This window comes from Paramormyrops kingsleyae, unplaced genomic scaffold (assembly GCF_048594095.1).
Source record: "Paramormyrops kingsleyae isolate MSU_618 unplaced genomic scaffold, PKINGS_0.4 ups143, whole genome shotgun sequence".
NCBI lineage: Eukaryota > Metazoa > Chordata > Actinopteri > Osteoglossiformes > Mormyridae > Paramormyrops > Paramormyrops kingsleyae.
Window position 1 is genome coordinate 50,519 of NW_027326081.1, and position 24,357 is coordinate 74,875.

Here is a 24,357-nt window from a genome sequence, read left to right on the forward strand (position 1 = left end):
TATACTGACGATACAGAATAACATTTTGCCTCATACGGCCCGAATATATATTCATCATGTGATGTCTTTATTGCAAACATTTCGCTTTTCGTAGGCTACGAAGACATTGTTAGCGAAACTTTTATTTTGATACACATGTGCAGAGGTATTAATCAGCATTTCCGTAATGTATGACAACCGCATTCATTTTTGATTCGCTGAAAATGATCACATGTCGAGAAAGTTCGCAGTCCCTAATGTTTTAACATGCTTGGAATGACAGTCGCGTTAGGCAATTCCAGTTTAAGAGGATAAATGCTTTATTTATTACTTGTAACCAAATGGAGTGTGTTATTCTGTTTCCAGTTTCATGTGTTTGTGTTTAGCCTGCAGCGACACGATTTCAATCCAAATTATATCCCACAAAAATAGTCTTTAGGGATATTCGTTTGACCTTATGACGGTTTATTAGTACTAATCACACCAACAGTGACAATTATAACTATAAAGCAAAGGGAAATCGCCACGTAAAGTCAGATATGCAAAAAACTAAATTAATAATAACCCGAACACAAAAATACGAGGCATAAAATGGAGGTGAACGTGGTGTGACGGACTTCGGAAGAATTCATTAACTGGCAATTAAGCAGTAATTAACAAATTCCTCCAAAGTCCATCACACTAGGTTTACAGTGGTATCAAGGCCATGGTGTGACACTGCGCATGCGCTGGAACGCTTAGTGTTTTGGCGCGTGGATTCAAAGCAAACATGGAGCTTGTAAGCGCGCTGGATTTGCTGAAAATAAAAACCGTTTCAAGAGGTAAGTGGCATATGTTCAATGCGCTGATGTGACTGTCGCCATCGGAACATTTATGAAAAGGCTGTGCAGTTTGGTTAGAGAGTCGTCAAATATATTTTATCCTGCCAGCTGTCATTGCTAGCTAGCTAATAAGAGCGTAGTCGCGTTAATGTTTAATATGCAGTAATATTTAGGTAGAGTAACTAGCACTATTAAGGATCTTATCTTAAGGAAGCTATTTTATATGTCGATGTTATTAGCTTTCCTTAAAGGTTGTCATGCTAAAACGTAACTTAACTAGGTGTTTAGCTGACATTCTAGGTAGCAGCTTACGAAAGTCTTGTATATGCATTTGATTAATCTATCTTGTATGTAATTCGTTGTAGTCTGGGTAGACGGTGTTTGGGACTTGGAATTCACCGAAGCGGAACCGTTAGATGTAGCTGTTGAAGATGAGCTCATTAGTAATGGGCCCGATGCCTTCAGAACTGTTTACAAACTCCTCCTGCCATTTGCGACAGACGGCGAAGGAAACGCCGAAGTAAGTGTATATATTTCTCTCCGTATTTAGTGATGCTTGAAAGTAACATGTAATTTCGTCCGTTGTAATTTACTTCTGTTTTCTTTCCCACTTCGTCCGATGTCACTGATCCCCAGAATGTTTGGACGGTGCTGGGTGACAGTGGGATTTCTACCAAGGGCCTGGTTGCCGTGCTGTCCCACTTTGTGGTTAGACGTAACTTCAAAACAGCTAATCTTACTCATCGTTTGGTTGCGCTGCAGGCAGCTTCAATCTACCTACTGCTTCTAGGAATACCAGGCAAGTTGCTCCATCCATCCATCCATCCATTATGGGTTTACAGTGACCCCTATAGCTAATCCCAGGAAACACATTGGACGGGATACCAGTTCATTGCATGGCTTATACTCAGACACAGTATGGACAACTCAGTGTCCTTTTCCTCATTAAGATAATTGTTGTTTCAATGAATATCAGCCTGAATTAAGACAAAAAATATAAGGCATGTCAGTATATTGCCATCAGATGGAAGTTCTTTGCATGAAATATTCTGCATACCTAATGATATAGAGAAGGGTTCTGTTTTTTTGTCTTTTTTTTTTAATATACATATATAACGTGTCTTCCCCCCCCCCCCCAGGTAGTGTAGCAAACAAAGTGTTCCACCCAGTTTTGTTTGATGCCTGTCTGGATTTGGCAAAAAAGTGCTGGCCCCAGGATTCGGGCAAGAAGCGCAAGAAAGAAGCATTCAAGAGTTCCCAGGGTGATTCCAAAGGCAGGAAACGACCAAAACCCCATAGGAGGGCTGATGAGGAAGTAAGGGACTAGGGACTCCTCTAGATTCACATACTGTGGGACAAGGCCTTTTCTGCCGTGTTCTCACTGCCACATGTTTCTGTCTCGGCAGGAGATGGAGACCGACGTGTTTGAGGAAGACAACCAGGATGAGGAAATGTTCTTCTCTGCCCGAGATCTGTTGGAGATCAGGAATGGAATTGTCCTTCTTGTCAAAACTCTCCTGAAGCTCCTGATGAGGTTTTCCCTGAAAGACAAGCCCCAGTGCGTTCTGAAATGTGCCAAGGTGTGTGTGCCTTTACCCCTCGTTCAGGCAAACGGTCACAGTAAAGCCATTTTGGAGCTTAACACTCAGTTGAAAAACACCTCAAACACGTTGGCATTTATAAAGGAAAGGAGTCAGTTACAGTATATAGGTAATTTATTTGTAACTGTGACCTGAAAGGTTCCATCTCATTATTGGGCAACCAGTGGTGTTGTGGCTGGGGAAATGAACCGAACATTCCTAGGTCAAACTGTAGGTGGTGCCACATTGTAGTACCAGGAAATAAAGTCCAGATGAATAAATGGTTGTGCATTGTATTGGCACAATAGTTCATTTTTTTTGTCTGATTATCTATGTGAATGATTGACTCCTTTGTCCTGTTCTTGCTGCTGTCTCATGATGTGTGATTAAACCCTTGAAATGGTTTTGGTGGTGTAAATTGTAATTTTGTGCCAAATACTTTGTTTAGATTTTCACTGAGCTCACCCATTTCGAACCGGTGATTGGTGAACTCGCGTTTGAGAAGGAACCGTAAGTAATCCCATGTTCTGTGTTAAAACGGGAGTTGGGAGCTCTTATGCATTAAAAAACCAGTTTATTGATGCATGTGTTTTTTTTTTTTTTTATAAAAACAGGGTCATTGATGACATGGGGTCGCTGCCGGAGTTGGCCTACCATGGACTGAAACTTCTCTGCTTACCAAAGCACGGAGAAGGGACTGAGGTACATAATTATAATTAAATGGTGTTTCGTTAAATTTGTTTGCAGTTTAGGCAAGTGAAACCATTACATCTGTCTGCTTATTAGAAATGCTTTGTTTGAGATTTTTCTGTCCAGTCTTACAAATTACCAGAAAATATGCACTTGCTGCCAGTTATCCCACCCGTTGCTGCTAGTCATAATTTTAATTATTTTAATACTCCTACTTACTATTTTATGTTTATAACTTAATGGTTTTGTTTATATTTCCACTTACTGTGCCTTTTTAATACTTCTCAGCTGTGCATAGTGTTCTCATCCAGATTGCTGCTTTTCTTCATTAGTTTCCACATGGAATTTCATTGTATGTTTTCACAGTGACAGTAAAAGTGTCATGTCATAAAAGCCGATTTTAAATTCATGTGTGATTTGTTTCTGTCTGCCCCATATGCGTTGCTTTAGACTGTGAAGCTGGTCTTCCACAGACTCCTGTACGTGTTGCTCATGATGAGTGAAGGAGATTCATCTCACCCTTCGCTGCTGGTTCCCGGGGCGGCCGTGTTTACCGCCCGAGATCAGGCTATTAAATTTGTATGGTGAGGGACACCGCTGGGTGTTCACTCCTCACAAGAGTGCACTCCTATTCATTTTATCTATCTTGTTGTGGGGGTGGTGTATCCCTCAGTGGGTTAGAACGCTGTGTCTGTGACCAGAAGGTCGGCGGTTCAACTCTCACAGTCAGCAGAGTGACTTCGCAGTCAGGCCTTGTGTGAGGCCCCTAATCCCCAATCGCTGCAGGGACTGTGTTCTTTCAATTGCATGTTGCTTTTGTGAAGTAAAGATGTTGAAATTGTAGTTTATTTACATCTGTATATTTGAAGTATTTTTTAAAATCTGTATATTTAGCTTTTTTTGTTTTTTTGCACCTTTTTATTTAAAGTGTACCTTAATTATTGTTCCTCTTTTTCGTTGTCTGCCTCTTTAATATCAGAATATTAATAATAATTTACCTCTGGGGATTGATAAAGTGGCATCTGATTTCAGTCATGCGTTTGCTATGCCATCAAAGTATCTAGGCTATTTAGGCCCTCTGCTATTCTGATGGGTAACTGCTTTCCTTATTTTCCTCATAGCCACATTGTCGACGAGCTGAAAGAAGTCGTCCTGCCGACCCTTTGCATCCTGCTCCAACACATCTGTGTGCAGGTAGGGAGGGGAGGCTGGTGTTTTATCACCTCCATAAAACTGTCCCGACGCTGCCAGACGCTGCCTTATCCCCCTGCTAAAAGGCACTCGATGACCGAGCATTTTCTTGGCCTGCAGATGGTTGACAAGGTGGAGTATCGCAACAGTGGAGCACAGGCCGTTGTGAAACTGCTGGCCAAAATGCCTTGTGCCGAGTACACCTCCTTTATGAAGTGGTTCCATGCCTTCTCCTTACACTCAAAGGTGAATTCCTGGCTTCATATTTCTATGCTCATCAGTCCTCGTTGTCAATACGCTCGTATGGGCAATACGCAGCTCATGTAAATCTGGACTAAACGCATCCTAACTTCAGTGTTTACAGTGTTAATATTTTCAAACTTTATTTCCTTGTTTGTTTAATATGTGTTCTTTGGTACATGTCACTAGTGTATTTTTGGTTTATGTTCTTTGCTATAAGGTGTCTTGAATGATATGCAGTAAAATTAAACTTCTGTCGGGGTTTGTAGGACAGATTACTTCTGAGAGTGGTGAACTGCCTGTAGAATAATAGTTTGTGTTATGTTAATCCGCAGTGTCTTCCAAAGACGCTTGATAAGAAGAATTCTCACTGTTCTAGGATTTGATAATGGCATCATGCTTAACCTTTACACTACCAGTCAAAAGTTTTTGCATGCACTGAGATTTTCTACATTTGCATGTCACTCACCTAACATTTACCAAAAATACACTAAATATTGCACCAGAACAAATTACTCTTACTTGTAAAGGATACAACCTAGGGCCATTTAGTAAAGTATATACTGATCTAGTAAGTATATGTTATAGAAAGTCTGGAGAGGTGGACATTTCAGGTCCAGAAAGTAAAAATCCAGACCAGGATTTCATTTCAACCAACCTACTGAGTATAAAGATTCACAGCCATATAGTACTCAACTGGTTGGTTGAAACAAAATCCTGGTTTGGATTTTTACTTTCTGGACCTGAAATGTCCACCTCTGAAAGTCTGTGTGTTTGTTTTCTGGCAGGTCGCACGCAGGATGTTCGCCCTAGACGTGGCAATGGCCCTAATCGAGCAGCCCGAACGCCAACCTGAGGCCTCCCTGTCTCCAGAGCAGGCCGTCTTCCTGCAGCACAAGTTCCTGGTCCAAGTGATGGTGTTCGGGCGGCGTTCGGACCGGGCGCCCTCGGTGCGGGGCCACGCCCTCTCCTGCCTGGCTCAGTGTCTGGAGCTGCAGTCTCCCAACACGGTGGAGAACATCCAGGAGCTCTTCTCAGCCAGTGAGCATCCCGATCTCACGCTGGTGTCCCCGACCCCACGATGCCAGAAAACATTCGGAGTAGATGTGTGTAGAAATCGCTAGAGGCTTTTCCCACAGATATAAACCTTCCTGCTTCTGCTGCTCACTCTTGTCCTTTGGATCAGGAATGACTTACTTTTGAGGCATGAACACCATTCTGTTTAAGGGTAGTGTTTTTGATAAGCATGGGCTTGACTTGGTGTATATATAATTATCTGGATGTTTTCAGCTTCTGCACAGACAGTTCTTGAGACAGAAGGCTGTGAGGGTAAGTTCATTTAAATCAAATATATATATTTTTTATTCAGTGTTTTATCAGAGCAGACTAAAGTACGCATGTCTGGTTAATGATGTTTTTGTTTTTTTTAACCCAAAGTGCAGTTTATCGCTTTAATTCCAGTGTCGCTCTGTTTTCATTTTACTTCTGTTTCAGTCACCAGTAACGTCCATGAGACAAACCTGCAAAAGATGGGCATAAACTTCAAAACCATAGAGATGACTGGAAAGGGGGAAGTGACCACTTTTGAATGTAAGGTTCTCGAGTCATCAGTATAGTGTGAATGGGCAAGTCTTCTTCTGATAATTTGCTGGTATCTGACTCGATGGCTTTGCATGCTGTGCATGAGATCAGAAGGTCACCGGTTAATACTGTTCTGGTATACTATGGTTTATACTTCAGTGAACTGGTGGTGAAGAAAGGAACAGTTCAGCAACCACAACATCTTTTAAGAATTTATACTAATTACTAACTTTGGGGCATCATAAAATGCCACAATATTTTAGCTGTACTACTAATCTGCTTAACAAATCGTGAGCAAAAATAAACGTCAGTATAATACCAAAAAGCTGGTGTCCGGCCAAATGTTTCACCCGTCATCTGAAGCCCTGGTCATTATTGTGCATGTGCGATATAATATCGATAAGATACCGCTCAGCCCTAGTGAATTAATGTATAAAAGTCAATACGCTTCCACACAGCAAAAGAGACGATGGCTTTGCTGAAGAGACGCTCAAGCGATGAGAAGACCAATGTGAGGAAGTCAGCCTTGCAGGTGGAGTCTCCTGAATCAACATGGATTCTGAAGCCAGGAGAACCTTACCAGATGTCTGATATTTTTTTTTATGTCACCCTTCAAAACACAACTGCTCCATCCAGGCACTGATGAGCCTCCTGAAGCACAGCGTGATCCCTTGCACCCAGGAGAACCTGGCCGTCCTATCTGACCGCTGTCGGGACCCTGCTGTCTCCGTCAAGAAGAAGGCCGTCCAGTGTCTCATGGACCTTCTTACTGTGAGTGTCCCATCCACCACTATGCTGCTACCTTGGGTTTGGTGCCTCTCAATTCACACGATCTTCTCATGGGTGTGGTCTTCATCGTGCCAAGGCTTTGCCTGGGTCCGGTCTGGTGCAGATGGCCTGGCTGAGGGGAGTAGTTCCCGCAGTCGTCGATTCCGAGAGCTCGGTCCAGGAGAAGGCCCTGGAATGCCTGGACCAGGCCATAATCAGCCAGATTAAGAGTGGCAGCGCATACAGCGACCAGCATGTCCCACAGAAGCTAGCCTGGGACTTGCTTGGGCTGCTGTGTGGAGAGAGCCAGGACCTTGGGTAGGTGGGGTTCCCTGCTGTGGTCGTACTTGTCACATCTAAGACCTATATTTTCCCAACCCTTTTTTTTTTTATTTTTAATTACACATCTTTTATTGATCTTTATCCAGCATTGTATGAGGTAGAATTGGTTGTTTTTCAAGTCCATGAGGAAGCATGGAATTGCCATTCCGTTAGCTTTTCTCTCTTTGTCAGCCGTTACTTCAGCAAGGCCTTCGTCATCTGGTCCAAGCAGAATAAGTTCTCCTCTGCTTTTGTCAACCACCTGATCTCCCACACGGGGCTGGAACACGCCTCGGCCGCCTGGCTGCTACTCTCCAAGGTGGCAGGTACCTGCTCCGGGCTCAACTATGGCAAGATCCTGGATGTCTGGGATGAAATGATCAGGTATGCATCCCCACACGCCATTCATGCCACTGAAGGACTGTTGTCTGTCTTGTGTCCTGTTCATTTCCTGATGGTACCCGCCCCAAAAAAAAAAAAAAGCACATGTCCGTCCCCTAAAGGCATTTCCTGTATTTGTGTTTGTTTACTTTAGGACAAGCAATGTCCCAGCTTCCACATCTTGTCACATCCTGTGCGTGATCGGGGACATTGCCGCACATCTCAATGACGAAACGAAGGGCAGGATTGTGGGTGCGTTACTAATCAAGATCTGTCACTTTCTTGGGAGAAGGGAATGAACGCATCATAGATCATGCTGTGGCGTTTCCTGCCCACCCCTGCTATCCTCCCCCCACTCCAGACGATATCATGAAGTGGCTGAAGAGTTTCGAGGTGCCCCTAGAGATCATTGGTGCCTCTATAGAGACCCTGTTCCAGCTGCTGAAGGTTGAGGCAGTCAAGGACACGCAGGTCAGCGAGCGCGCAGCCACAGACGGCACAGATGGCGAAACACTTGGGGCACGGAACTTGATAAATGACAACGTGCAAAAGCTATTGAAAAATGGCTCTAAAAAAATATAATAAAACGGCGTGGGGTGTGACTGAGGGAGCTGCTGCTTTCTGCAATTGCAAAGGACCGGCTAATCTCACGTCCCCTTCTGAGTCTTGGGTTCTCTTCTGCTTCTCCAGAGGATGCTGAACAGACACTGCGGGGAGCTGGTCTCCATCTGTGAGTCCTACCTCTCCAGTGTCATCTTGAGCGAAGATGGCCTGCAGAACTTCAGTGAAGATTTGGTGGTACGCGCATCCCACAGCTTCACCCCTTTCCTTATGTACGTCTGCATGAGCGCATGGAAATAGTGAAGCTCTTCTCGGTGCGTTCCCTACACCCCTCCCTATCAATCTTTCCCAAAAGGTCAAGCACTTGTATACCCTTGGGTTCGCTGCCCTTCAGTGTCCCGCCCAAGTCGGGAAACGCACCTTTCTCCTCGTTCAGTCCATCCTGGCCTCAAACGTCGAGCTCCCGTCAGGTAGGTTGTTGGAAGGTGAGCGTTTCCTCATGCTGGGTGTAGGAGATGCGTGGTCAGACGGCTGCAGGCTGCTCTCACCCCTGGCGTACTCTAAGAGTCTCTGCGTCCTCCGAATGCTGACTACCAGGTTCGGCTACAGTTTCTACAACCTGAGGTGTCAGCAGATTGAATAGCTGACTGCAGAAATATTATTGCACTCTGAATATTATGTGAAGAGTAAAGTGTCACTAGCCTTCACTGTTAAAATGCACGTGTATTTTTTTCTTTATTGTGTACTGTTCTTCCTTATACTGGGTGTGGTTGAATCATTCCAGTGCAGTTGTTGGTCAGTAAGATATCTTGTATCCTGGCCTCTTTCCATCCGTATTGTTGGTGGTTATAGAGGTCTAAAGTCAATTGGTCTTTTGTTCCATTCAACCATAAGAAATTGTATTTAAACGATTATTGCTCAGCCGGGTAGGACGCTGTGCCTGCGATCAGACAGCTGCCCGTCCAAGTGGTTGCCGGAGTAATTTCACTCTTGGGTCTTTGTGCAAGGTCCCGAACTCCCAGTTACTCCAGTTACCATCTGGCTCTGCTTTCACAAAATTCTGTCACTTTAAATAAAGAGAATAATAAATATTAAAATGTAAATATAATCAAAACTCATGGTTTAACAGGTTCATATCAGTGACATGCTATCCTACACATCGGCCCTCAAACTTCAATGTGGTACAAATCCCGTTGTGTCTCTCAAAGCTGACAAGCCGGATGAGCTCCCCGCCAGTCAGCCCCTGTCGCAGTTCAAGGCCTCCTCCATGCCGACTGTGGTCCGAGCTCATGCCTTCATCACCCTGGGTAACGTCACGTACTGCTCTTCCTCGTATACCCTCTCAGACTGGCTGTTGCGTGATAGTTCGGAGTGGAATTCGAGCATTGTGGTAGAAATAAGTATGACTGGTACATCATGTTTGTTCAGGGTCCTAGGAAATTCTGTTCTGAGTTCTGATCCGTCGCTCAGTTGGTAGTTCAACTGCTGAACAGTGTAAGAAGGGATCTCCTGAAAGACCTAGAGCATCTTATGTCTGGTGTTTGTCTGTTTATCCTCATCACACTCCAGTCCCTGCTTTGCCTTGCCTGAAATTGACAAAAAAATGAAACCTATTTTTTTATTTCACTTTCCTTATCATTCAATTTTTCACAATTTCCTTCAGAAGCATGTTTGTTTTTCTTTTTGTGATTGGATGGATTGATGGATGGATATTTCTTTTATTCCCAAAGGAAACTGAAGGTTTGCAGTAGCTCCACACAAATGTAGATGGTAAAAATAGCAGTTGGCTATCTATGATTCAGTGGCGGTTAATGGGGCAGATGGGGTTTGACGCTGCTTCTGCCGCTTCTCCCCCGGGGAACGGCAGGCAAGCTGTGTCTGCAGAATGAGGAGCTGGCCAAGAGCTGCATCCCGGCGCTGGCCCGCGAGCTGGAGGTGAGCACCGAGGTGCCGGTGCGCGGCAACGTGGTGGTGGTGATGTGCGACCTGTGCATGCGCTACACCACCATGGTGGACCGCTACATCCCCAACATCTCGGCCTGCCTGAAGGACCGCGAGCCGCTCATCCGCGAGCAGACCCTCATCCTGCTCACCAACCTCCTGCAGGTGAGGAAGGGAATCGCACAGGGGCGGGGCAACGGGGCCACTGGCCCCAGCTGAAAGCCGATTGGTCTCCCAAGTGCCCCCCTCCCCTGTCACTCGGATTCAAAATGTATCATTGGCTAATGATAAGGTTGGCCTCTCTGTATGAATTAAGGATGCAGGCTTTACTCATAAGTATTCATTTACTCCAAGATAATAACAGCATGTTGGTCTGCTTTTTGCCTTAATTATTGTTTTGGTCTAGGGCTGTGGAGTTTATAGTATGCTCTGCTGTAAGGATGATGGTGTTTTTGCTTCACTAACTCTTTAAGGGGACAGTGAGCTCAGCTTCACCATGGATCTGCACCCTTTGCAGAATCTATGTTCTCCCTTTAAGTGTGTGGTGCCATGACTTTTGCTAGGATAGTGTCCAGAGAGACCCTGCAAGGGAAAGTGAGATGGGTATTTAATTGGCTCATTTATTTTCAGTGGTGTAAACGGGACTTTCATGTCATTCCGAACCCCACCGATGTTTAAACTTGATGTTAGATGTTTAATCGCTGCTGCAGGGCGGGATTACGAACCCTTTCCTTCTGTCACGTGAGAGCTGTTCTGTCTCAATGTGACAGGCCTAGAGGTGGCTGTCACGCCCCGCTCCGTCCGCTCCCGATGTGTGCCACGCCCACCTCGTTACCTCCTGTTTCTGCTTGATTGTTTCCACCTATGTCTAGTCATTTCCACCCTGTCCTGTGTATATTAGTCCGTGTCTCCCACTATCCCGGAGATCCGTCATTGTATTGTTTCGATGTGCGTACCTGCTGTTCCCATTAAACCCTGTTTATCCTTATTCACGGCTCTGCTTGCCTGCTTCCCGGCTCGCCTGAACCCCAGCGTGACAGTGGCCAGTGAGTTTTTGATTTGCACAATATATAGGTTAACATATTTGGTATTTGCTGATGTTTATTAAAAATCAAACATTGATATTTTTTTTTGCTGATTGATTTATTTTAACTTTAGGCAGTATGCAGAATTAGTGGCACAGAAGCTGCAAACGTAATGGCTAAAATAATGCAGATGATGGTCAGCCATTTTTTTTTTGTCACAGAGGGTGAGGGATTTGTCAGCTCAATCACGTCTAAAACTACCAGCCTTTGTGTGTTTAATTCATTATTTAAATCTGGCTGCAGATCTGTTTTTCATATTAGACCAAAAGCCCAGTGGCGCAGTGGTTAGCACTGTGGCCTCAGCAAGAAGGTCCTGGGTTCAGTCCTGGGTCCTTTCTGTGTGGAGTTCACGTGCTTTTCCCCGTGTTCGTGTGGGTTTTCACCGAGGGCTCCAGATTCCTCGCATAGTCCAAAAACATGCAGGATAGGATGATTTGGTGAGTCTAAATTGGCCGTGTGTGTGTGTGTGTGTGTGTGTGTGCGCGCGCGCCCGCCCGCCCTGTGGTGTGTTGGCAACTTCCCAGGGTTGGTTCCCGCCTGCACCCATTGTTCCCAGGATAGGCTCCAGTCTGCTCCGCGACCCCAGTTGGGGATTAAGCAGTTTCAGAAGATGGATGGATGGATATTAGACAAAAATATTTTGATTATTGGTGTTGGTCAAAATTCCCACATTGGTTCACCATTGAGTTATGTTGCGTGTCATGGGAGCCACTTAAGAGAAGAGTGAAATCCTAAGAAAAACTATTTAAAATATTATAAGTCAGTGTTTGGTGTTTCTGGCATGTTGTGGATGAGTAATCCAGCACTTTGCTCACAGGAGGAGTTTGTGAAGTGGAGGGGCTCACTGTTCTTCCGATTCGTGGTTGTGCTCGTGGACCCCGAGCCTAAGATTGCCAGGTACTGGACCTGCTTCCATCTCTTGTGGGCTTTAATTTGCTGTCTCCCTACTTTCCCTCTCTTGCTTATGTCTGTTTCTCCAGGATGGGAAAACCCTGTTTTTCAGCAAAGCTTTTAATTGACTTCAGGGCTGTCAGTAGGAGATGCTCCGAACATAATTTAATGGCTTCTTTGCAGAAAAGGGTTTTCTGAATGCACATACTGTATACAAAGAAATTCCATTTCTGCTCCTTCATCTCCTTGAATTATTAGTTGTTCAGATTCTTGACAATTTTCATCTCCAGCTCTGTATCTATGTGACATTTCTAGAGCATTTTATGACGGGTCTTTGTCTGTCTGTCCTCGCCCCTCCCCAGTCTCTGCGAATTCTGCTTAGTTCACCTGCTCCTTAAAAGGAACCCGACCATGTTCTCTCAGCACTTCATCGAGTGCATTTTCCACTTCAACTCCTACGAGAAGCACGAGAAGTACAACAAGTTTCCGCAAACGGCCAGGTAAGGTTTGCGTCCCAAAAATTTCCATCTCGCATACACGGCAGATTGGTCGTTCTGCCTGTATAAGTTCTGTCGGCACTGTGGCCTTTCAGAGAGAGAGACCAGTTCTCTTTGCAAGGGGCAAAAAACAAGGAGAAGAGGATGAAGATCTACAGATTCTTACTGGAGCATTTCACGGATGAGCAACGCTTCAATATCACCACCAAAATCAGCCAGACTATTCTTGGTGAGAGTCGGGTCATATTCATTATTATTGCTTAACATATGGAGCACTTTGTAAAGTTTCCTCGCTTGAGTACTCTAAGCTAAACATCCTATTCCAGAATACAGTAACGGCTTTCCTGGGAGCTCTTCTACTGTGTAGACGACCCAAGGCGTGTGTCACTATTATTCTTGGCTGTGTATGTACCCATTTTCCCCCCAACTCCCTAGCAAACTTTGTGGACGGGATACTGCCTCTGGACGCAGAGGGGGCTGAGATACTCTCGGACGCCTTTGACGTGTTGAGCCTGAAGGAGATTAAGCTTTCGGCCATGCGCAGCCCCGTGGAGAGGGACGAGCAGCAGGACGATGAGCAGCTGGCCATGGCCAACGCCGTCATGCAGGTGGCCCAGAAGAAGCTCATCTCGCAGGTAATGACAACAAGGCCAGATGGAGACCCTGCTAGAGAGTCCTCACACTTATTACCAAAAATGGGGTTGGGGGGGGGGGGGTGGAGATGGATGTTGATCCCAATCTTTTCCTCTCTGGTTTGGTACATTGCTTGGAGGGCATTGGCATCACATTTGCTGTGAGTTGCTGCTAAAATCCTCCAGAGGGCGCTGTTGATAGTAAAACTGCTGTGGCCTCCATGCTTCAGGTCCAGAAGAAGAATTTCATCGAGAATGTGATTCCTATTATCATTGCGCTGAAAACCATGCTTGAGAAGAAACGCTTCCCAGTGCTGAAGGACCTCATGGGCTATCTGCAGGTAAGCAGAGATGTTTTCTGTCAGCAAGAAGTAACATGGATGAGCAACTGACCTGTGACTAAAACATGGCAACGAATCTTCCGACTTTCCTCAGATGAACTGTTTGTGCACTTGTCTTATGCAGCAAGTGGGCTTTTGTGTCCCCCCGCTCTCCATAGGTGATGATGCAGGACTACCGCAGCGAGGTGAAGGACTTCTTCGTGGCAGATGAACAGCTGGCCGCCGAGCTGGAGTATGACATGAAGAGGTTTGAAAAGGAGCAGGAGATGGAGCAGCAGATGTCGAGCTGCGGACTGACTGACTCCCGCCCTGCCAGCACACTGGCCTCCAACGTCATGGCAGGAGCTGCTCTGGTAATAGCCCGCATTTACACACAAGCGAAATCACCCCTCATCCTTCATCTGTTCAGTTTTTTTCGTATCTGCTCATCCATTGCAAGATTACAGTGAGCCTGGTGATTATCCCTGGAAGCACGAGGAGTGGGGAATACCTGGGAGGCACCGGGATCCACATTGGTGGCCTGTGGCTCAGTGGGTTATGTCAGAATAGCTACATCTTCATTGGGCTCTAGAACAAGGCCTGCGATGCTCTAAGGCCGAGCCCTTTAAATCTGGACCTCGATTCCAAATCCAGGCCTCGTTTTCAGTTCTCCCAGGTAGTTAGTTTAATAATTACTGGTTCTGATTGGTCAGAGGCTTCACACCTGGCTCACAGGGAAAGGAAGGCTGGAAAATCAGCAGTGTTCAGACCTCGAGGACCGTGATTTGAATATCCCTGCTCTAGGGGATTAAATGGCTGATTGGTGGGGAAAGATTGTGCTCGGGAACACAGCCCAACCCCATACCATAATCCTTCCGCCACCAGAATTTTACAGTTGGCAATAATGCAGTCAGGCAGGTAACATTCTTCTGGCATCCGCCAAACTCAGACCCGTCCATCAGACTGCCAGACACAGAAGTGAGATTCGTCACTCCACTGAACACGTTTCCACTGCTCCAGTGTCCAGTGGTGACGTGCTCTACACCACTCCATCTGACTCTTGGCATTGTGCTGGTGATGTGAGGCTTGCATGCGGCTGCTCGGCCATGGAAGCCCATTCCATGAAGCTCGCGGCACAGTTTTTGTGTTGGAATTAATGTCAGAGGAAGTCTGGAACTCTGCAGTGATTGAGTCAACAGGGCGTTGGCGACTTTTACACGCAATGCGTCTCAGCACTTGGCGACCCCGCTCTTAGTTTACGTGGTCTGACACTTCGTGGCGGAGTTTGTCGTTCCTAAATGTTTCCACTTGACCGTGGAATACCTAGCAGGGAAGGAATTTCACAAACTGACTTATTGCAAAGGTTGAATCCTATAACCGCACCTCTGAGCTTTGCTCTTACGTCTGTCTGTCTGTCTGTCTGTCTGTCTGTCTGTCTTAAGGAGACTAAGATGGGATATTTGAAAACTAAAGAATTCTAATGTACCTCTACTCGCGTTTGTGCAAATGGCAAGTGAAGGGTCCCTTCATTTCACATCAGTGGCCATTTATAGATGCTACCTCACCTACAAGAAAGCAAAGGAGCATGTTAACTCCACACGTGAAGTTCGGTGGGGACGGTAGTCTTTTATTTCTATAATGTGTTTTACTGGAGTGGGTAATTCGCTTTTCTGTGGATTTACGTGAAGCAAAGACCAGTCTGTTAGTTTTGATCAGATCTAGTGACTTGATACAAAGAAATGCAGCTTCATGTCTGTCTACAGGCTCCTGTTCCCGCATCCCCCAGTCCTTCTGTGGGTAGGGCAGTGTTGATGGTCCAGGCCACACCCCAGGTGCCAGGCTCTGCGCCCCCCTGCTTCCTTTCCTCGAAAAATGTGGGCTCATCCAGGTGAGCAGACTAAACAGGCTACAGTAATGTCAAAGAATGCAGTTCTCCAGATGGTCTCGTTTGCCACCACCTTGCATCATGCGAATGGTTACCAGCCCCAGGGTATCGCTCTGCTTTCAAACAGCAGGCGTCAGACTCTCAGCACCAGCGAGGTACTCAGCAAGGCCCGGACAGCAGCGAGAACGAGTAGGCTGCTTCGCGGTCGTGCGGGGTCGGCCAGCGACCAAAACACTCCCGTCAATGGTTCAGGTACTGCGGTGTCAGATGAGCTACACCTAGAACGTCGTCTGGGCAGACTCATTGTGACACTGTTTGTGCTCCATCCTCAGCAATGATCTCCAGGCATCTTCAGGGTTCCACCACCGGAGATTCTTCTGTTGCCAACCGGGCCATCAGTACTCCGCAAAGTAAATATCAAAGCCCATCCTATGACTGTTCATGCCTTGCATCAGAAAATTATGATTGTGAATTGGATTGAATATTATGAGATGTGGATAGAAGGAACACCTCAAAAGGTTCTTAATTTTAGAGGTTCCTCCATTTTGGCATAGAAGCGTGAGGCTAAATGAGATCATGACGTGAGTGATGGCATCTGAGGAGTTTGGTGTTGCTTAACACATAGGTTCCTGTGGTGCTGTTCTAGATCTGCAACTCAGTTTGATGGCCCCAAAGTGACACGCTATGTTCTAGATTCACACTACTGACCTATGCACCCCCCCACCCCCCCCCAGGGACCATGAGTGAGGTGACCTTTGGGGATGGTCTCAGTGTCATCTTCAGTGCCCATGGGACAGGTATGCCCGATGCTGTCTGTGTTGCCATCCGGTTTGCCTGGGTGTGTTTTGGCTCCTCACTCGCATCCCTGCTTTAACAGAGCCTAGGAGTCCGGGAAGCCAGGACAACGTGCTTTTCCTGATGTCTCCAGATAAGCCGTGAGTAAACGCTTAACGTCTGTGAGGGAGACGTGAACGACTCAAACTTTCAGTGTCGATGTGTGACTGCAGATCTTCAAATGGATAGAAGTATCCTTGTCACCCAAAGGATTTCTCTCTGACCCCCCTACCCCCCCACTGCTGTTTTTGCTTCAGACGTGCCCCTCCCAGACAGTGGAATGTGGAGTCTCCCCTCTGCCGGAAGACTAGAGGACGTCGGCTGTAGGCTGACCCCTCTTGTGGGGGGAGACCCCTCTTGTGGGGGGAGACCCCTCTCGTGGGGGGAGTCCCCTCTGATAAGATGTCCCGTTTGTACACCCGCTTCTTCTTTTTTTCTTTCTCTATGGAGTGTATAAATAAAGACACGACAGCGCACTAGGAGTTAACTTTATTAATCGAAATATACAGTTGGAGAACTCCCACAAGATGTGTACCAGGCCCCAACAGAGGACATTTCCAGAGACAAACATGAAAACCAGTAGCAGGGAATCGGCGCCCTTTCAGAAAAATCTGCGATTTTAATGTCCAAACCAGTGGAGCTGAGTATCGCCGCTGAAATCAACAGGGGGTGTGTAACATCAACACTGTTAAAGGGTTTGTGGACCTAGCTGACCATTGTTGCTTAGCCCCCTTTAAGGAATTATTTTCCAATCTTTACTGGTTTCTTTTTTGTACATTAGAAACTCTTCATCTTTAATAAGTTAAATGTCAGGAGTTCCCTTTTACTGCAGTCATTGCTTAATCCCAAACATTTGCTCCCTCATTGTCACATTGATTGTGTTTGTGCCAACATGACACAATTTTTAAAGTTTCACTTCACAATGTATATACCGATTGTGTATGTTGAGTGACTAAGTGAATATGCATGTCTGCTTGTGCATTGGCAAACTAGTGCTACATATTAATAACAATTCACTTTGTTCAGGCACTATTACATAATAAAATCTACTTTTTGAAAGTAAAAGATTAACTTTTTAATTCTGCAAAAACTAAAATGTTACAGTGGCATTAAGAGAGGATTGTTGAGAGTGGAGAACTAAAAAGCAGAAAGACAAATCCTTATTAAAACTAAATGTTTTAATAGCTGTCCGTGGATAGACCAGGACTGTTGCTTAGTAAAGGATTTGGCTTGTACCACAATTTGATTCTGTGATCCAATGAATCTCTGATTATTCTTTTTAATTTTTGGTTGTGGCATGGGGATGCAAAAATCCCCATAGCGTCTGATGCAATAAAAGTTATTTAATTGTAAAAATATAAGTGGAGGGTTAGGGTGGATACCTATACGATTAACATGCTACAGGAGTGTAAAGACTCATGGGTCCTAGCAGAGTAGTAATCAGCACCGCCAAATACAAGCAGATCTCTGTTTTTGCCTGTAGGTCTCCTGAGCTGGATTGTGTTCGAACCCAGTGCAGCTGGAATAAAAAGGCACTTGAGAGCAGCAGTGTAGCTAATCGACGGTTAACGTTCTCAGTGCCGTCACGGAAACGCAGAGTGGCGCTGGCCCGCACAACTCGGTATACTGTAAAAAAATTAACAGTGGCATGAAGACTTGCCTCGCTACCCTTCCTGAAGGTGTCAAACTATGCTAAGGGCTTAGGGTGTACTCCAACAACTGAGTTGAAAATATTCTCCAAGCAGTGTGACGGTTTGATCTCGAGAATGGAATAGTTCATTAACAGCTAAAATTTCACGAAGCAGTCCCTGCTCGTGCCAATATGCACCAGCTAAGGCAGATCCTCCCTCTACCACCAGTCGTCCACTGGCTTCCTTAGAACCACGTAAAGAGCATCATATAGCCTCACCTAGGGATGTGACTCTTCGCTTTCCTCTGTTGCCACGGTATATCTTTGGGGGGGGGGGGGGGACTGCTGATTTGCACAGCTAATTTATTTACAACTAATACGACACTTATCAGCCGACAAACAAACCCTGTGTTATATTTCACATAATACTGAAAGTACCTCCAACTAAAAAAAAAAAAAAAACACCTATGTGGATAAATCTGATATTTACAAGATGAACAGCAAACACAGAAGGTCACTTAAATCAAGGATACTCTGCACTGACACCTTAGTGCTCGACAACGTTCTAATGCAGTGCCTCAGTATTGTTTTTGGACTATCTACAAGACATGAAATTTCTTAAAAAATATCAACATATTTAAATCCCAGCAGAAAACAAACTGTAAGACCATCAATCGAAAACAAAAAAAATAAGAACCTGATATGACAATTTACTAATAAAAAGTTGGCTATTTCATCACGTATAAATGAAACTGAATACTGAATCGTCACTGAAATGTTGACATCTTCTCACAACCAAATAATAAAAACATTGGTTTTTAAGTGTTAGTATTTTACAAACATTTAAAAAAGTAAACCTTTTATCTATAGACATTTCAAAATATATTCCATCAAAAATAGTTTGACAAATTTTGCTGGTACAAAAAAATGGTTATGTTATACACATAACAACAGGGTTGAAGTAGCAGTGTTTACCGTATAAATTGGTATTTTAGTCTGGATCTCCTCTAATGTAGGAGGCTTGTTGGCTGTTTTTTCTAATTTTTCGCTCTCGAATTTGCCATCTACATTTAAAAATAATAATAAAAACATACCACTGCCATAAAATAGAAGTGTGGCTATACGACGTTTGTTTTGGTGACAGAGGGGTTTTTACAGGACAAAGAGTACATGGAGATTTATACAGAAGTCGAAGGTCGTAATTCCACATCTCGGCTGTTTCTTTTCCAATTATTTATGATACATTTTTTATTTCATCAGTTTTGTCAGGCAAGCTAAGCGTCAGTGGAAGGCGTGTACATTAGCCACTTGGACGCTGCCACGGGACCCCAGAGGTTCACGAGGGTGTGTTGCACCTTATGCTTAATCTCACGTCGGCCACTTCCTCCCCCATCTCAGATGACAAACGAAGATTTGTGCCGGAAATCACCCTGGGGAAAAATAATCAGGAAGAGATCAGATCAGCGCTTTACAATTTTTCCAACCGCCACGACCACAGATTCCACTACCCACCCATCTAGCATTTTTTTAAAATTTTGGTGAGAAACAGCATGAATGTTAAGTCACTTGTGGATGGAGTTTGATGAATTGACCTTTTCTCTAAAGTTGATGTGGCTTGATAAATTGACCTTTAGTTAAAAGCCAGTGTGAAAGCCTGGTGTTGCATTCTATCCACAGTCTACCCCAGGAGGAATGGTCAATCCCCAAATCCTGTTCACTCACCTCATCTTCTGTCCTAACGTAGTCCACTCCATCTCCTTTGGATGGGGCCTTGTAGCTGTGAGACAGGACAAATAAAAACACATAAATGTCACAGCACCCCAATACATGCATCATACCTGAAATATACGGCTTTGAAGGGCAAGACTGTTTCATTTGGGTAACCAGAAATCATACAAAGGCAATAAAGTGAGATTCAGTACATCTGCAAGTCTGAGGTCATTTTGGAAAGACCCCTGGGTTTCAATCTTGTGCCAATTTTCACCCATCTCAAATAAACTCATTACTATAATTGTAGGCCTAATTTTGCATTTCCTCCAAAAGTCATTTGAACTCAGGCACTTAAAGTGGTGCTCCTTAAAATGAAAATATTTGTTTCTTAAAGCGTTAAGGAATGAAAAATTTTAAAAAAGGTGTTGAAATTTATTTTGGCACCAAATAACTTTATAGGTGTAAGAATTGTTTAATTTTACATGCAATCCCTATTTTTCACGTCGTCGTAATTTCCTCACTCACTTGTTTCCTGTTTGTGTCTGGATTCCGAAGTAGCCCTTTTTGCAAGCGCAGCAAATGCCAACTGTTATACATAAGAGCACAATGACCACCACCAGCACTCCCAGTACGATGGCCGTGACATTGATATCATCTGGAAGAGAGCAAGAAAAAAAAAAAAACATCAACAAGCAGTCCGGAAGACGCCCTCTTATAACAGAAACAGTCAGACACCTAGGTGGTCTTAAATTACTGCATGTCCAAAGTCCACGAAGATCAGACATTTCCTGATATAACATCAAAGTTATTGTTAGGAAGTTCTTTGACCAGAATTGCGGCTCATTCATGTGTTCATGATTTGTGTCAACAGTTAGCCCTGGGGCTTGGCTGATAGTTTTGGAGGATCCTGCCATGACAGACGACCCACTTACAGACTTCCATCTTCTGAGGGCCACACTGTGAGTTCCCTGCCTCGTTCTTTGCTCTGCAGTAGTACTCTCCCGCGTCCTCCTTCTTGACGACACTGAACCTCTGCGGACCAAACAAATTAGGAAGACCCGTTAGCAGAGCTCTGCCCCACGGCTCCATGGAGTATGCGGTGGAGTACCGGATACGCATGATGGGCTACTTTCCGGTCCAGTTTGGGAACCGCTAGAACGCTCCTCCCACGCTGGAGGGGTTGCAGGTTCTGGAGCTCTAGATACAGAAATAAGGCACCCAGGAAGAGTTTGAAATTCTCCTTGGGTAGCCTACTGTACCCTCTTTGGTACACACTGGAGGTATCATAACGGCAACCTTCAGAAGGGGGTGCAGCTGGTTGGCCGCCCATATGGAAGTGCACGCGACAGATCAGTGAGGCCTGGAATGCGAACACGATAACAGCAGATTGCCTACGTGGTTTAGACCTCCTGTACATCAACTGTCTCCCTAAAATATCTCAAATGCCCTCCTGTTACCCTTGCTCCACCCAAAGGCCCGCCTTCGCCCCCTCCACATCCCAACAAACCCCACCCACTGACCAGCGTTCCTGTGCTGCTATCCAGGCTGTAGCTGGAGTTGTAGAATTTGGGACTGGTCTTGGGGTCCAGGGGAAGTTCGTCATTGTTCCGGAACCACTGGTACTGCGGTTTGGGGTATCCTTCGCTCTCCTCGCACCGGAGCTCGGCCGTCTTCCCCACGGGCACAGATGTGGGCACGCTGCACCTGGGAGTCACCGGCTTCACTGCGGAAGATGCCGCAGAAGGTCAGAAATCGAGCCGGCCAACGGCTGGTGAACCCACGGTCCATGAAGGGCAAATAAAGATCGATGAATCTGCGCGGAAGGGCATCCAAGCACAGATCTCAACTTTGCCAACCCAGCATACTACACCGTCCATGTTTAGCCCCGGTTAAACTCGGATGCGGTTTCAGAGATTTTCCCTATATAGCCCAGAACACGCCTTGGGTGGCGGCCTGTCAGAACGCAGCGCGGGCTCAGGCCAAGAAATGGCGGCCCACGCAATACGGTGTCAGCTTACAGCGTCACAGGTGGGGGACATTAATACAAATGGATTTCGATGGAAATAACTGAGAAACGCCCCTCGCAAAATGGCTGGAACTCCCACGTGTTTACAGGTAAAGGATGGGCTGTGGTCTCGCAGGATTACAGTATACGCTCCGCATGGAAGTTTGCGGGGAGCGTTACTGGCAACAACAAAACTGCAAGAATCTCTTCTGAGAATATATCTGTAATTGGTTGCCCATCTAAATTATTCTGAGCAGCTGAGCTGCAGTTTCAACCCCTGGCACTATGTTGAGCATCCAAAGAAAGCCATTTTAATGCCCAATTGGGGTCCACAGACGTCATTATATCGAAGGCTACAAAACAAATAAACATAAAAAATTGAAACACAGGACACACATACCTCTTACAGTAAGGTTGATCAAAATCTCATCAAAAATCTTGTCATCCTTATGGGCGGTGACCTCACACCGGTACTGCGCGGTGTCTGTTCTGGTTGCATTGGTTATAAATAAGGATGCGGGTTCCATAAGTTTCGCTCTGCCTGTTAAATCCCCTGCAGGAAGCAAAAGCAGGTTTAAATAGGTCTTATTATGTTTTTAGCGCGGTGTGGCATGGTGGTGCAGTGGTTAGTGCTGTTGCCTCACATCTCTGGGACCTGGGTTCGAGTCTCCACACTTGGGTTGCATGTGTGTGGAGTTTGCATGTTCTCCCCGTGTCGTCGTGGGGTTTCCTCCAGGTACTCTGGTTTCCCCCCACAATCCAAAGACATGCTGAGGCTGATTGGAGTTCCTAAATTGCCCTTAGGTGTGCATGTGCAAGTAAATGGTGTGTGAGTGTGCCCTGCGATGGGCTGGCCCCCTGTCCAGGGTTGTTCCCTGCCTCGTGCCCATTGCTTCCGGGATAGGGACCCCCCCGCAACCCAGTAGGATAATCGGGTTGGAAGATGGATGGATGGATGTTTTTAGCACTTGCCTTTAAAATCAAACCACTGACAGCTTCCACAAAAAAAAAAACATTTTTTTTCATATTATAAACTTTTCGTATAATTTGATATTTTTCAGATATTTTACGCATCTCATTAGGGCAATTTAACTAAGGACTTCAAAGGATGGGAAGCTCAATTGAAGAGAAATGAGCTCCCTCCAAAAGAGACAGCTAAAAAGGTGTGGTAGGACAATAACGATGCTGAGAGCTGTGCTTAACTTACCTGATACTTCGTCCGCAAAATAAACATAACTGGGTTCACCATTTTTTATCTTCTTCCATTCAATGCGTGGTTTTTCTGTAATGATGGATTCTATCTTACACGATAGTTCGATGGCTGAAAGAGGAAAAGTACAGACTGAGTTTTGGCAGCGGCATGTGGGGAGAGACACTCGCTTGTATAAAATCGACTCCATCTCAACAACAAACTTCTATAGTTTCACTGCAGTCCTTCTACCCATCTAGCAGCAAAAAAAAAACAAAACAGAAATGGTTTTCCCTTACAGCCGAATTCCTCGGTCCACGGTGTAGTATTTTCACTTCGGAGGTTCACTGCCATGATAGTGACGTAGCCTAAAAAGAAAAGCAAACAACATATAATGTACAACTGTAGTACAGTGGCTCAAACATATATATGCATATGATCAGTATCCAGTAATTAAATGATATCCAACGAAAACTATTCTATCCAGATGGTTCTCATGAAGATGGTTCATCAAGAGAAGTATGTGAAATATGCAGATTACCACAGGAATGAGCATCAAAACTCCACATTAATACCACAACCTCCCCCCCCCCCCATATCGCTGTGACCTCTGTCTAAACACGCCCTTTCTGTCTTGCTGACACGATCTACTTGTGTCCATTTTTAGCCCACTTCTGAAAACAAAACGTATGGAGTGCGTCTGGCGGCGTTTGTCTGCCCCCGACGCTGCAGTCTTGTCGGCTGGGGCGGGCTGAAGACCACCTATATCAAGGCTGCACATTCCTGCTCCTGGATCTACCAACCTGGAGAGCCTCAATATAGCTGGCATATAATGGCATCTGACACCGAGATGCTATTGAAGGACCTGATCATCTATCAGGTGTGTTAAATCAGGGCTGCACCTAAGCTCCTCAGGGTGGTAAATCTCCTGGAGCAGAGATGAGCAGCCGTGGTCACCAGCGCTCCTCGTGGTCTGCGGCTAGCCCTCATAGCCCACAGCCAGAGCAGTAACAACATTAATAACCAGCAAATGGCCCCAGATGCAGAATTCTTCCAGAACATTCCAAGTCTGTCTTTTGGGTTCTGCTGCCAGCACGTCTGCATCAACATTCTTGAAGTGACATATATGGTTTGTACAGGACTATGCCACCAACTGCTTTTGGATCTGTTCAGCTCAACGCCAGCGCCACAAGACACCGACGACGCCAAATGTTGTCCGAAAGAGACGCCACTTCACTGAATGAGCAACATTGCCGAGGCAGAAGAGGTCCTCATCAAGATGCATTTCAGCAACTGTAGCCGTTTAGTTCATATTTGGATTTGCTTTATATAAAAAGGCTAGAGTGGTTCTACTGTTCTTAACCATTTAAATTCTAGATGTTAACTCACCAGAAATGGTCAAATTCTTCCATCTTAGACAGTAACATACTACAACAGTCATACTACCCATTAATCTCTTAATGTAAACTATCAGAATGCCAAAACCATTCCTGCCTAATCACCTTATAGACTGCTCTGTTCAGGGAAAGATCAGGCAAGAGTCCTATACTGTCAGGTGTCCACTGTTATCTACAAATGGGAATCCGAGATTCTTAAAGCTTTGCTTTAAAAATCACTTTAAAGCC

At 45.2% G+C, this 24,357-nt stretch overlaps 2 protein-coding genes across 3 annotated transcripts; one reads left to right on the forward strand and one right to left on the reverse strand.

Moving 5' to 3' along the window:
* Positions 1–215: 215 nt before the first annotated feature.
* LOC111844792 (non-SMC condensin II complex, subunit D3) lies at positions 216–17,271 on the forward strand. 2 transcript variants are annotated; one of them, XM_072708581.1, is made up of 35 exons: positions 216–800; positions 1,166–1,320; positions 1,437–1,603; positions 1,944–2,115; positions 2,207–2,380; positions 2,829–2,890; positions 2,995–3,082; positions 3,521–3,654; positions 4,192–4,264; positions 4,382–4,507; positions 5,290–5,542; positions 5,792–5,830; positions 5,996–6,091; positions 6,541–6,614; positions 6,719–6,853; positions 6,948–7,168; positions 7,364–7,555; positions 7,707–7,804; positions 7,914–8,023; positions 8,243–8,350; positions 8,469–8,583; positions 9,322–9,420; positions 9,981–10,219; positions 11,957–12,036; positions 12,393–12,530; positions 12,623–12,756; positions 12,963–13,162; positions 13,390–13,500; positions 13,659–13,853; positions 15,243–15,367; positions 15,492–15,616; positions 15,697–15,774; positions 16,099–16,161; positions 16,242–16,299; positions 16,456–17,271. In XM_072708581.1, exons 1-35 carry the CDS (start codon positions 749–751, stop codon positions 16,523–16,525), a joined length of 4,359 nt encoding a protein of 1,452 aa, XP_072564682.1. In that variant the 5' UTR covers positions 216–748; the 3' UTR covers positions 16,526–17,271. The 2 variants fall into 2 exon arrangements, with proteins under 2 accessions (XP_072564682.1, XP_072564683.1); XM_072708582.1 differs by having other exon boundaries at positions 15,495–15,616.
* An 885-nt stretch (positions 17,272–18,156) lies between these two features.
* Positions 18,157–23,149, reverse strand: LOC140587055 (junctional adhesion molecule 3B-like). Its single transcript, XM_072708583.1, has 8 exons — positions 23,032–23,149; positions 22,751–22,864; positions 21,944–22,096; positions 21,059–21,261; positions 20,471–20,570; positions 20,064–20,193; positions 19,551–19,605; positions 18,157–19,258 (listed from the first exon to the last, which is right to left on the reverse strand). The coding sequence occupies exons 1-8, from the start codon at positions 23,084–23,086 to the stop codon at positions 19,223–19,225; spliced, it is 846 nt and encodes a 281-aa protein (XP_072564684.1). The 5' UTR covers positions 23,087–23,149; the 3' UTR covers positions 18,157–19,222.
* Positions 23,150–24,357: the final 1,208 nt, after the last annotated feature.